Source organism: Arachis ipaensis, chromosome B05 (assembly GCF_000816755.2).
Source record: "Arachis ipaensis cultivar K30076 chromosome B05, Araip1.1, whole genome shotgun sequence".
NCBI lineage: Eukaryota > Viridiplantae > Streptophyta > Magnoliopsida > Fabales > Fabaceae > Arachis > Arachis ipaensis.
Window position 1 is genome coordinate 15,193,020 of NC_029789.2, and position 11,985 is coordinate 15,205,004.

At 34.9% G+C, this 11,985-nt stretch overlaps 3 protein-coding genes across 4 annotated transcripts in view; 2 read left to right on the forward strand and 1 right to left on the reverse strand.

The window, feature by feature from the left end:
* On the forward strand, positions 418-4,771 carry LOC107643066 (probable LRR receptor-like serine/threonine-protein kinase At1g63430). 2 transcript variants are annotated; one of them, XM_016346618.2, is made up of 13 exons: positions 424-1,143; positions 1,300-1,438; positions 1,567-1,638; positions 1,761-1,904; positions 1,998-2,147; positions 2,298-2,414; positions 2,502-2,572; positions 2,752-2,991; positions 3,077-3,282; positions 3,377-3,512; positions 3,602-3,759; positions 3,938-4,153; positions 4,244-4,771. In XM_016346618.2, exons 1-13 carry the CDS (start codon positions 1,050-1,052, stop codon positions 4,487-4,489), a joined length of 1,989 nt encoding a protein of 662 aa, XP_016202104.1. In that variant the 5' UTR covers positions 424-1,049; the 3' UTR covers positions 4,490-4,771. The 2 variants fall into 2 exon arrangements, with proteins under 2 accessions (XP_020978790.1, XP_016202104.1); XM_021123131.1 differs by having other exon boundaries at positions 418-1,143; positions 3,938-4,771.
* On the reverse strand, positions 4,823-5,781 carry LOC107643068 (actin-depolymerizing factor 7-like). Its single transcript, XM_016346620.2, has 3 exons — positions 5,631-5,781; positions 5,291-5,550; positions 4,823-5,184 (listed from the first exon to the last, which is right to left on the reverse strand). The coding sequence occupies exons 1-3, from the start codon at positions 5,631-5,633 to the stop codon at positions 5,034-5,036; spliced, it is 414 nt and encodes a 137-aa protein (XP_016202106.1). The 5' UTR covers positions 5,634-5,781; the 3' UTR covers positions 4,823-5,033.
* LOC107643069 (probable copper-transporting ATPase HMA5) overlaps positions 11,284-11,985 on the forward strand; it is an 18,897-nt gene continuing 18,195 nt past the window's right edge. The window contains exon 1 of the mRNA XM_016346621.2: positions 11,284-11,755. Coding sequence (XP_016202107.1) covers positions 11,474-11,755 — 282 coding nt within the window. The 5' untranslated portion in view covers positions 11,284-11,473. The remainder of the gene's footprint in view (positions 11,756-11,985) is intronic.

The window sequence follows — 11,985 nt, forward strand, 5'->3', positions numbered from 1 at the left end:
TAATACGAGAGTAATTTGTAACATTATTCCTTTTCTTTAAATAAGATAAATCATTAATTCATTACTACTTTGTTTTTTTATAATTTTGTATTAATTCTAAAATATTAAGAACGAAAAAATATAATAAATAACAAAGTTTAATCATGAAATAACATTTTAGATGAACGAAAAGTCAGAATATTTGTTAAAAAGAAAAGAAAACTACGGAATTGATTGACACTGACTTTACACGTTAAATTGAATTCAATCCATGAGGGGAGGGACAACACAAATTGAACAAATAAAATAAAATAATTGCTAAAGTCATTTTTGTTTATCATTATAAATTATAAATAATAAATATAATAATATAAATAGAATAGAATAATAGTATTACCTAGGAGTTTGAGGACCTCATAATTATGATCGCTGGCTGTTTAACCCTCAAATTAGTTGTTAATAATGGACCCCTAGTCTTACCAATTAGCTCACTCTAATCCCTAATTAGTGTTACATAGCACAACAGCAACATCCCAAAAATAAAAAGGTTCATTTTTTTAATAATAAAAAACCGCCATTTTCAACATAAAGGTGCCTTTTTTTCAGGCTAATTAAGAGGCTAGTTTTCTTGATGAAAATGCATTGATTCTTGGCACTCACTTTGTAGCTAAACTCTCTGTGAATCAAAGTTTCAATTTTTCGTTCTCACTCTTCTCTGGGTTTTCTTCACACTTTGAGTTCAGTTTCCAGTGTCACTGTCACCATCCTTCTCATCCCAAATTCCCAACCAGCTAGTTGGTTATTCTTTCCAGTGGCAGTTACTAATTCTTGGATTTTAAACTGCTTCCTTTTTTTCTTTCCCTCCTCACTTTGTTTATCTCAATCATTTTAAACTGCTAATTAGCATGCATTCTTTGGAACCATTGAAGTGGTTGTAGCAACTAGCTCATATATTCTTCAGTCATGTATTCGGTTCTGCTGTTTTTGTTCTTGGAAAGAAGAGGTCTTTGGTTCTTGTTAGATATATAACAGAAGGTGGAGAACTTTAGGGGGAGAAAGAAAAGGGAAATATGAAGAAGCTATGCACTTCATTGTTGTTGTTGTTTCTGGGTTTGGTTTCCACGTTTGCTCTTGTGGCTTCTGATTCTCTGCCCCCAAATGAAGGTATGACATTCACTCCTTTTGTTTTCAGATCTCAATTGATTACTTTTTTCTTTTCAAATCTTGTTTTCGTTTTAGTGATGTGCTAACTTTATACATTGTGGGGTTCAATTCAATGTAATGAAGTATTTTGCATTGCTTTATATTTGTTCTGTGCAGTTTGGGCGCTTTCTAGCTTCAAAGAAGCCATGTATGATGACCCTTTTCTAGCTCTATCCAATTGGAATACGATAGATTCAGATCCTTGTAACTGGTTTGGTGTCTTATGCACTACTGCTAGAGATCATGTCATCAAACTGTAAGATATTACTTTTTTATTGCTCCTTCTGCTTCTGTTGCATTTGAAATGCCTTGTATGATTGTTATGAGCAAAATGATGAAATGAATTTTCCGAGTTAGCACATTGATTGGGGTTGTTCTTTGCAGAAACATTTCAGGATCATCATTGAAGGGATTTCTTGCACCAGAGTTGGGGCAAATCACCTACTTGCAAGAACTGTATGTTCATTTTCCCCTCGTCCTTGAATACCTTCTGTTTTGATCACTGTTATGTTATCACCAAGTTTCTTAGTTCTAGAATGTCATGGTTGAAGCTAAACTTTGGTTCTTCGTGTTTGTAGAATTTTGTGCAGCAACGAACTCATAGGAATAATACCTAAAGAGTTGAGCATGTTGAAGTCCCTTAAGGTGCTGGATTTGGGAAATAATCAGTTATCCGGACCAATTCCTCCAGAGCTTGGAAATTTAACTGAACTTGTGGACATGTAAAAAGAAATTCACGATGAATAGATAAACAAATATTGACTCTCTTTCCAGTTTACTCCTATACTTATTCCTCTCTGTGTGTTCTTTTGTAGGAATCTGCAGTCCAATGATCTGACTGGCAGGTTACCTCCGGAGCTCGGGAATTTGAAATACCTTCAAGAACTTCGGCTCGATAGGAATAAGCTCCAAGGGCCTGTTCCTGGTGGTGACAGTTCAAATTTTTCCTCAACTATCAATGGGATGTGAGTACAATTTAGTTGGTATACTTTGGTTAAGGCATTCTGTATCCTTATTCGCATAATTCTTTAAGTGAACCTTGAAAAATGCTAGTTATGCCAATCAAAGTTTGACTTTAGTTAATTGATGCCTTAAAGTTCCCATAATTTCTTCAGGTATGCTACAAATGCAAATTTAACTGGCTTCTGTCGTTGGTCTCAGTTAAAAGTAGCGGACTTTTCGTATAACTATTTAGTTGGCAGCATACCTGATTGTTTGCATTATCTTCCAAGGTATTCTTCTGATACCATTGTCATCTTGGTTGGTTGGTTTTCTACTCCGCCATCATATTTAACAAAAATATGTTTTCTGTCAATCAGTTTATACTTTCAAGGAAACTGCCTTCAGATTCAGAACAAAGACTCAAAGCAGCGGCCCTCTATTCAATGTGGTATGCAGGACATGACCTTTTTAGCATTCAAAAATGATGAATGTAATTAAGATTTCTCTTCCTAGATAATCTCATAGATTAAAATGTAAAGTGTCATTTACTGTGATACTTAGAAACGTAAGACCTAGTGTTCCTTTTTATTCTTGTAAAGTAACTAACTATGAAATATTATCTCATAGCCGGTGCATCACCCGCAAGAAGCCAGCCATTGGTGAATCCTAATATGTATGTGTCGAAGCATCATGGAGCATCAAAACCTGTTTGGCTTCTGGCTCTAGAAATAATAACGGGAACCATGATTGGTTCTCTCTTTCTGATTGCTCTTCTCGCTGCCCTTCAGAGGTGGAATAAAAAAGCATCCATCATTATTCCTTGGAAAAAATCTACAAGCCAGAACGACAGCACGACAGTATATATAGGTTCAGCTTCTTTGTGTTTTACTATCTGTTCACATTAATGTTTATAGAGCCGTTTTTCAATGTAATTAGCTTTATTACTGTATAGACCCCGAGATGTTGAAGGATGTGAGAAGGTATACCAGACAAGAGCTTGAAGTTGCCTGCGAAGACTTTAGCAACATAATCGGGTCATCACCAGACAGTGTGGTCTACAAGGGAACCATGAAAGGTGGACCTGAGATTGCTGTAATCTCCCTCTGCATCAAGGAGGAGCATTGGACAGGATATCTTGAACTCTATTTTCAAAGAGAGGTAAATGCAAACATTCAAGTGCTTACGAAATTGCAAGATTTGCAGACAAATATTTAGCTAAGTTCTCTAATGTTTATGCTATCATGGCATTCAGGTGGCAGACTTGGCAAGGTTAGATCATGAGAATACAGGAAAACTGCTGGGGTATTGTAGAGAGAGCACTCCATTTACAAGGATGTTAGTTTTTGAGTATGCTTCAAATGGGACACTTCATGAGCACCTACATTGCTGTAAGTCAACTTTCTTACCAATGATTCTTAGCTTGTGTATTATAATTTAGGCGTTTCCAGTTCATTAAACATGAAATTTACGACTACAGACGGAGAAAGATGTCAATTCTCCTGGACAAGGCGTATGAAAATCATAATAGGCATTGCACGTGGGCTCAAGTATCTACATACGGAAATTGAGCCTCCATTCACTATTTCAGAGCTGAATTCTAGTGCTGTATACCTTACAGAAGAATTTTCCCCCAAGGTTTGCATGCTAACTAGTTCAAATCTTGTAAATTAGCAATCACAAGCAATTATGATTATGTTTAATAACATCTTATTCCGGTTTTAGAATGAATGGAATAGAGTAATGCACATGGCTATTTATTATTAGAAACCAACATCTTGTTTAAGATTGTCATTGCTTTGGACCTGAACTGCAGTTGGTTGATTTCGAAAGTTGGAAGACAATCCTTGAAAGATCAGAAAAGAATTCTGGTTCTATTGGCAGTCAAGGTGCTATTTGTGTCCTTCCAAATTCCGTCGAGGCTCGCCATCTCGATACAAAAGGAAACATACATGCTTTCGGGGTACTTCTACTGGAGATAATCAGTGGAAGACTTCCATACTGCAAGAACAAGGGGTACTTGGTTGATTGGGTAATAAAAAACTTGACAAAATGTTATGTTAAAAAACGTTTGGTTTGGCTAAGTGGTTATGCTAAACGTGTATATGTGATGCCTCTGCAGGCCAAGGACTATCTTGAAATGCCAGAAGTGATGTCATATGTGGTCGATCCGGAATTGAAACATTTCAGATATGATGACCTCAAAGTGATATGTGAAGTAGTGAGCCTCTGTATCAACCCTGATACCACTGCTCGCCCGTCTATGCGAGAATTATGCGGCATGCTTGAGAGCAGAATCGACACGTCAACTAGCGTGGAGCTCAAGTCATCATCATTGGCCTGGGCTGAACTTGCACTCTTATCATAATTGAGTTCAAAACTCAAAAAACTAACAGATCCTACACTAAAGCATACATAGATATACAAGAGCAAGCAGCACTTATTCTTGTTCTTTCTTTTCAATTATCTCTTCCTATTGTAAATGATTGCTATAGAAGGGATTATGCTAGGTTTAATCATGACAAGGCCTCGTTGTAAAGCACTTTCCAGAAATTGTTGAATAGAAGAATTATGTATATTAGGATTAGGTTTAGACTTTAGAGTGCATGTATATGTTAACAAACTTGAGTTTCAAGCCACTCATTCATTATTCCTCTTCTATAGTACAGAACAGGTTGTATCAATATACATAGAAGAAAACAAAAGAAAATGACAGAATAGTGGCAGGCACTCTAAAATAATATATCTGTTGAGCATATAATTGAGTGAAGTCGAAGATAATAATAGTACATGCGAGTGAGTTTTCTTTTGGATTAGTGGAAGTTGAATCCAAGCTAAGAAGAAAATGATGAAACAAACAGTAGGAGGGATCGAATTGATGATGAGAGAGGGTGAATTGGTTCCTTCTAAGATCAGATGGCTCGGGCTTTGACAATGTCCAAGCTCATCTCGCTTGGATCAGTTGCTTGAAGTTCGACTTGAATGCCATCCAACTCCCTCTTGAATCTGTCCTTGGAACTTGCATACACCATCTTCATCCTCACCCTTGAACTGTCAGGGGACCTGCATGCATGCACGCACGTGCGCACCCACGCACGCATCGTTAAATATTATAAAAAAGAAAATAGAAAATACATGAATGGTTATATATCTAAGAATATTATTATACCATGCAACAAAGAAGATCTTGCTCTTCTGGCATTTCTCGTCGGTAGTGAAATCGAAATCGTAGACAGCATAACGACACTCGTCGTTTGGCAAACTGGCCTGGAAATCGTCGTAGGTGTCATGAGGTCCTCCTAATTTATCGACCACAACTTGTTGCTGATCAATTCTGAATACAATGTATCGATAGATCCTCTTTGCTTTTAGTTCCTGGAACTTCAATTTGCACTCATCGTGCACAGCCATTCCGGACGCCGCATTTGCCTGCCATGCATAAAACACAAACAATATCATCACATTAATTAATTAATAACAATAACTAGCGTTGATTGCAATGGAGATACCATTTTGCCAAGAATAATGAAGAAGCGCCCTGCGAAATGTGGAAAGAAGGAAAAGGGTGGGGGGAGCAAGCAACAGAGAATGGGAAAATGGAAGGAAAAGCTATGCAGAGAAATTAAGGAATTAAGATCCTTGTTTTTTGGAGTCACGAGAGGCGCAAAATTTCACAACACTAACTAACGTAATTAGTTAATTACCCAATTCCCACATCATCCATATTTGGAGAACCCTTAATTATAGATATCATATCATTATTCCTATCCATTAATATCAACTTTTTTTTCTTAACTATATGCTTATTTAGATACTTTTACCCTCCACTTTTAACAAACATTTTTTTCTCCATAATTATCTTCATTTTTTTTATGTCGGTATCCGTCATTATCTTTAATTATCAAGGGAGAGGGATATTTGATTACTCGTACAAAAATGCTAATAATTAAGAATCATTAAATAATGTGATTTATAAATGTACCCGACTAAATTCATACCATAGAAACTTATCTTTTTTGGGACTTGGTGAGAGAAACTTTTGAATGGATTTTTCTTGTAGTGTCAAATTCAACTATGGTTATCCAGCTTCAAAGCGTAATCCATGATAAATCCGATGGCCCAGTTCAATAATACCCATTGCACCACAACAACTACAACAACAATAACAACAACAACAACAAAGCCTTGTCCCACTAAGTGGGGTCGGTTACATGAATCAAACGATGACATTGTGCTCTGTCATGTATATGTCTACAGAGAGACCGTTTACATGTAGATCTCGTTTGATCACCTCATAGATGGTCTTCTTAGGTCTTCCTCTGCCTTTCGCCCCTTGTCCATCTTCCATCTCATCCACCCTCCTGACTGGATGTTTTATCGGTCTTCTTCTCACATGTCCAAACCACCCGAGACACGATTCAACCATCTTTTCCACAATGGGTGCTACTCCAACTCTCTCCCTTATATCTTCGTTCCTTATTTTATCCAATCGCGTATGACCACTCATCCATCTCAACATCTTCATCTCTGCTACACTCAGCTTATGTTCGTGCTCCCCTTTAACTGCCCAACACTCTGTACCATAAAGCATAGCCGGTCTTATAGCGGTGCGATAGAATTTACCTTTAAGTTTTAAAGGCACTTTTTTGTCACATATAAAACCAGATGCACTCCGCCATTTTGACCAACCTGCTTGGATCCTATGATTTACATCATGTTCAATCTCTCCATTATCCTATATGATGTACCCAAGATACTTAAAACTTTTACTTTCCGTAGGCTGTTTTCTCCAATCTTCACCTCTATATTAGGGTTTTCCTTTCTCAGACTGAACTTACATTCCATATATTCCGTTTTGCTATGGCTTATGCGCAAACCATACACTTCTAGAGCTTCTCTCCATAACTCCAACTTCTTATTTAGGTCTTCCCTTGACTCTCCCATAAGGACGATATCATCGGCAAAAAGCATGCGCCATGGCACAGGCTCTTGGATGTGCTCTGTGAGGACTTCCAAGACTAATGTGAAAAGGTATGGACTTAAGGATGATCCCTGGTGTAATCCTATACCAATAGGAAATTCCTTTGTCACACCACCTTGAGTCTTCACACTAGTTGTGACCCCATCATACATGTCTTTAATTGCACGAATATATGCGATCCTTACTCTCCTCTTTTCTAAAACCTTCAATAAGACCTCCCTTGGTACTCTATCATACGCTTTTTCCAAATCAATAAACACCATATGTAGATCCTTTTTATTACTACGATACCTCTCCATCATCCTTCTTAAAAGGTATATCGCTTCAGTGGTAGATCTGCCTGGCATAAATCCAAATTGGTTCTCTGTTACTTGTGTCTCTTTTCTCAACCTCCGTTCTATCACCCTTTCCCATAACTTCATGGTATGACTCATAAGCTTGATCCCTCTATAGTTTTCGCAACTTTGTATATTTCCCTTATTCTTGTAGATAGGTACTAAGGTGCTCTTTCTCCACTCATCAGGCATCTTCTTTGACCTTAAAATCTCATTAAAAAACTTGGTTAACCAGTTGATGCCTTTTTCTCCAAGACCCTTCCAAACCTCAATCGGGATATTATCAGGTCCTACTGCCCTGCCATTTTTCATCTGCTTTAGAGCCTCTTTTACCTCGAAGTCTTGGATCCTCCGATAGTAGTCAAAGTTTTGATCTTCTTCCCTTGTGCATAACCGACCAAGGCTCGGAAGAGTCTTCTGTCCCTCATTAAATAACTCGTAGAAGTAGCTCTTCCACCTTTCATTAATCTTCTCCTCTTGAGCCAACACCTCTCCATCCTTATCCTTTATGCACTTAACCTGATCCAAATCTCTCGTTCTTCTTTCACGGCTCTTTGCGATTCTATATATACATTTTTCTCCTTCTTTCGTGCCCAAAGACTGGTAAAGATCCTCATATGCTCTTGTTCTTGCTTCACTTACAGCCACTTTTGTCTCTTTCTTAGCCGCCTTATATTTTTCCCAGTTATCTGCGTTGCGGCATAGAGACCACTCTTTAAAGCACTCCCTTTTTATCTTTATCTTATCTTGTACACTCTCATTCCACCACAAGGACTCCTTGTCTCTTGGTCCTATTCCTTTAGATTCACCAAAACTTTCTTTTGCTGTTCTTCTAATAACTTTTGCCATCTCCCTCCACATCTCTTTCGCGCTTCCATTCCCATCCCACTTTGCCTCTTCTCCTACTCGTCTTAGGAAGCTTCTTTGTTCCTCACCTTTCATCTGCCACCACCTTGTCCTTGGGTTCTTCGTATGATGTCTTTTCCTCAATTTTTGCTCAACGCGAAAATCCATTGCACCAGAAGAAAAAAAAAACTGGAGACATGACCAACAAAAAAACAAAAAAACAAAAAACTGAAGATAAAATAATTATAACCAAGTTGGGTTGGTCTAGTGGTTAACTCACTAGTCCGCTTAAGCAAGTATTGGGATTCGAATCCCGCCTTGTGCATGCAGTAACCTATTGGCTAGCGATAAATCCTTAAATAGAGCTCAGTACCGCGACGGATTACTCCTTAATCTGCCGGGTTCGAAAATACCGTGAGAAACAAAACAAAAAAAAAAAACACCTCAATAAACTAAAACAAAATTAAGTAATTTAAATTAGTCGAGTTATTGGTCTAATTTATTTACTTAAATAAGTATTAAAAGTTTGAATTTTACTTTTCAATTCATTGACTAAGGATAAATTCTTAAATGGATTGGACATTTGGACTGATACCAGAAAAAAAAAAAAAACAAATATGTATAACTAATATATCACAACAGAAAACAACATACAGTAGAGCTTGTTCTGTGTCGAGTCATTTTTAAGATCTGCTCCTTTCAAATATTTTTTTAATTGTAGAGAATAATTAACACTAGCTAAACTTAATATATATGTTTATTATCGTCACACCAATTTACTTGATAATTAAGCTTATCTTTATACTACATTTCACGAGCAATTACTCTAATTTTAAACTAAAAGTCAGCATAGTGTTAACTTCTTATATTAGCTAGTTTCCTTACTTCTTATATTATACAGTGCACTAATGCATATTTAATGGTTCCATCGACATCGTACAGCCAAATTATAATTTTTAAACCCTAGTTAAATTCTTCTTTTAGTTTATCAAAGAAATTTAAAACTCTTATTAGCACTTATAATAATGCCAATGTGATTGTTGGTCATTACAAGTCATGAGTTGGATATGTTAAAATAAGCAAAAAGTCAATCTAATTTCTTATCACCAAATATTTCAGCTTGTTATACCTATATAGTGGATGATGTTACGGGACTAATTAATAAACCAAATGCTTTTATTTTTCACTCCACAAACAACCAAATTAATATATACTTCTATTTCATTATATTATAACTTGTAAATAATGCGGAAATCACTGAATAATAATTAAAGAGAAGTTGTCAAATTTGATTAGACGTAGAGTATGTAGTGCGTGCTTGATAACGACAAAATAAATAATAATGATAATGATAAATAAATAACAAAATAACAAAAGAAAATTGCTATCTTAGTAATGATAATTATGGGGCTGACTCTGAGGATTGCAGTGAGAGAAAACGAAAATACAATAACTACTAACGAATATTGGACAAGTGAATTTTCTGTTTATTAGTATGATTATTACTCATTAGAAGAGACAAGTCCCATTCAAGCCTCATTAACATAACTTCAAGATTTCAATTGACATTTACAACAAAGTTTTTTTTTTCCAGAAACAATATTTGTACAATTTTTTTTACATCTCTTTCGCACACCTTCTTTATATGGTACAAAGGAAAAATCTTTTATCTTCTCTCACTTTTTATAAATTATTTTTAATATAAAACTAAAAATTATACAAAAAAAACATATACACAAAAATAGTATATATAAAATATTTTTTTCGCATATAATTTGTCATTGAAATCCGATCGGTACATGTAAATGTATATATACGCTTGGTAGTATGTAGTGGGTAGTACTCCATTGAAGACTAGAAAGTATGATATGATAATTATTGCTTATTGCCCTACACTATGTATAAGCTTCCACTATATATATAAGTATTTTGTCAAGTAGTGTTAAGAACAAATAAAGTTAGGGACTCCTACTTATAGGGACATATATATCCCGGCACTATATACATCCAAATATCTGCATATATTTTATAGGTATATATATATATACCAAAAACCTCTCCCCTCATTTGCATGCTTCCATGATAGTTTTGTTCGTCCTTACGTTTGTCATTGTGCACATATATAGCATGCATATCCTTCTCACAATAAGATTAATAAAAAAAGAGTAGAGTAAATTTCCAAATTTGTTTTTAAGATTGTAATAACTAATAAGTATGAGCGTATGGTTTAATATATTCTTTTGTCATTATTCCATTAATTGTTTATAATTACTGACATTATCGAAAAAAAATTAAGTTATTTAGCAACTAAATTGAACCTTGACTAATGAAAGTAATAGACGAAGAAAAAAAAAAGAAAAAGAGATTATCAATTTGAGAGTTGATCATATAAATTTTGGGCTGCAGTTATGTATATTAATTTTTGGCCTACATCACTCAACCAAAATAATCAAAATTAATTAGGATAATTAGCCTAATCTAATATTTGTCATTATCAATTATATTAGTTAATTTTTTAACTCAACAAATTTTGAACAATTATATTAAATATACATAAAAAATAATCATCAAATTAGTCATTAATATATATATTAAAATATAAAATATAATTAAAAATAATTAATTAACAATACATATATTTATATATAAATATATAATATTAATTTTAGTATACAAAAAATATTTTAGAGTATTAATAATATTTTTATAAAACTTTTTTCGTTAAACTAATTAATTAAAACCAGTTTGCTCAAGTCTTGTTTGTTTAAATAAGGGACGATGATGTTTCATTATTAATATGTGTGACATTATTAAATTTACATAGTTGAAAAAAGATTACTCAAAAGGGAGAGTGGAACCGAACTTCTAATTTAATAATAATAAAAATGATATTTAAAAAGATGAGAAAGGACACTACTATAGATATACATACTCCTCCATTAATTAGTTGATGAAGCATAGCGTTAATTAAGGCAATTAGGGAATAAAATAATTAAGAATCAAAGACATTATGCTCTTAATTACCCAAGCTAACTTCATTTCCATAGACAACCCCACCACCCTCCTTTCTCTCTTTTTCTCTTTGGATTCTATAAAATAGAGCTAGCCATAGAATTTATTCTCACTGTTAACAAAAAAGAATTCTATCTTCGCTTAGCTTGCGAAGCAAGAGATCGAAGATAGATCAATAATGATGGGTAGAAAGTTTGAGAGTTGGGACTGCATTAACAGCTTCAAGTGCTGTGGGAATCTGTCTCCTCAGCCACACTACCCGTCCATGACGACATATCCTAAAGGGATGTCGCCGGAAGGATCGGAGGCGAAAGCGGTGTTGAGTGTGATGGGAATGACATGTGCTGCTTGCGCTGGATCCGTGGAGAAATCTATCAAACGCTTACCTGGGATTCTAGAAGCTGCCGTTGATGTATTGAATGATAAAGCTCAGGTTCTATATTATCCATCTATGGTTAATGTAAGTATTATCATTAGTTTAATTTATCTATATATAAGTGATGAATATAATCTACACTTATTCTTGTTAGCTTGTTAAATTGCTTGTGTATGGTTTTCTTGTGCTTGCCATAAAATATTTGTGACAACTCAGAACTGTTGTATACTTTTTTATTTTCTTTGGTCAACTATTTAAGAGGTTCAGATTACCAAGATAAATGATTTGAAAGTGTGAATAACATTTAAAATAGG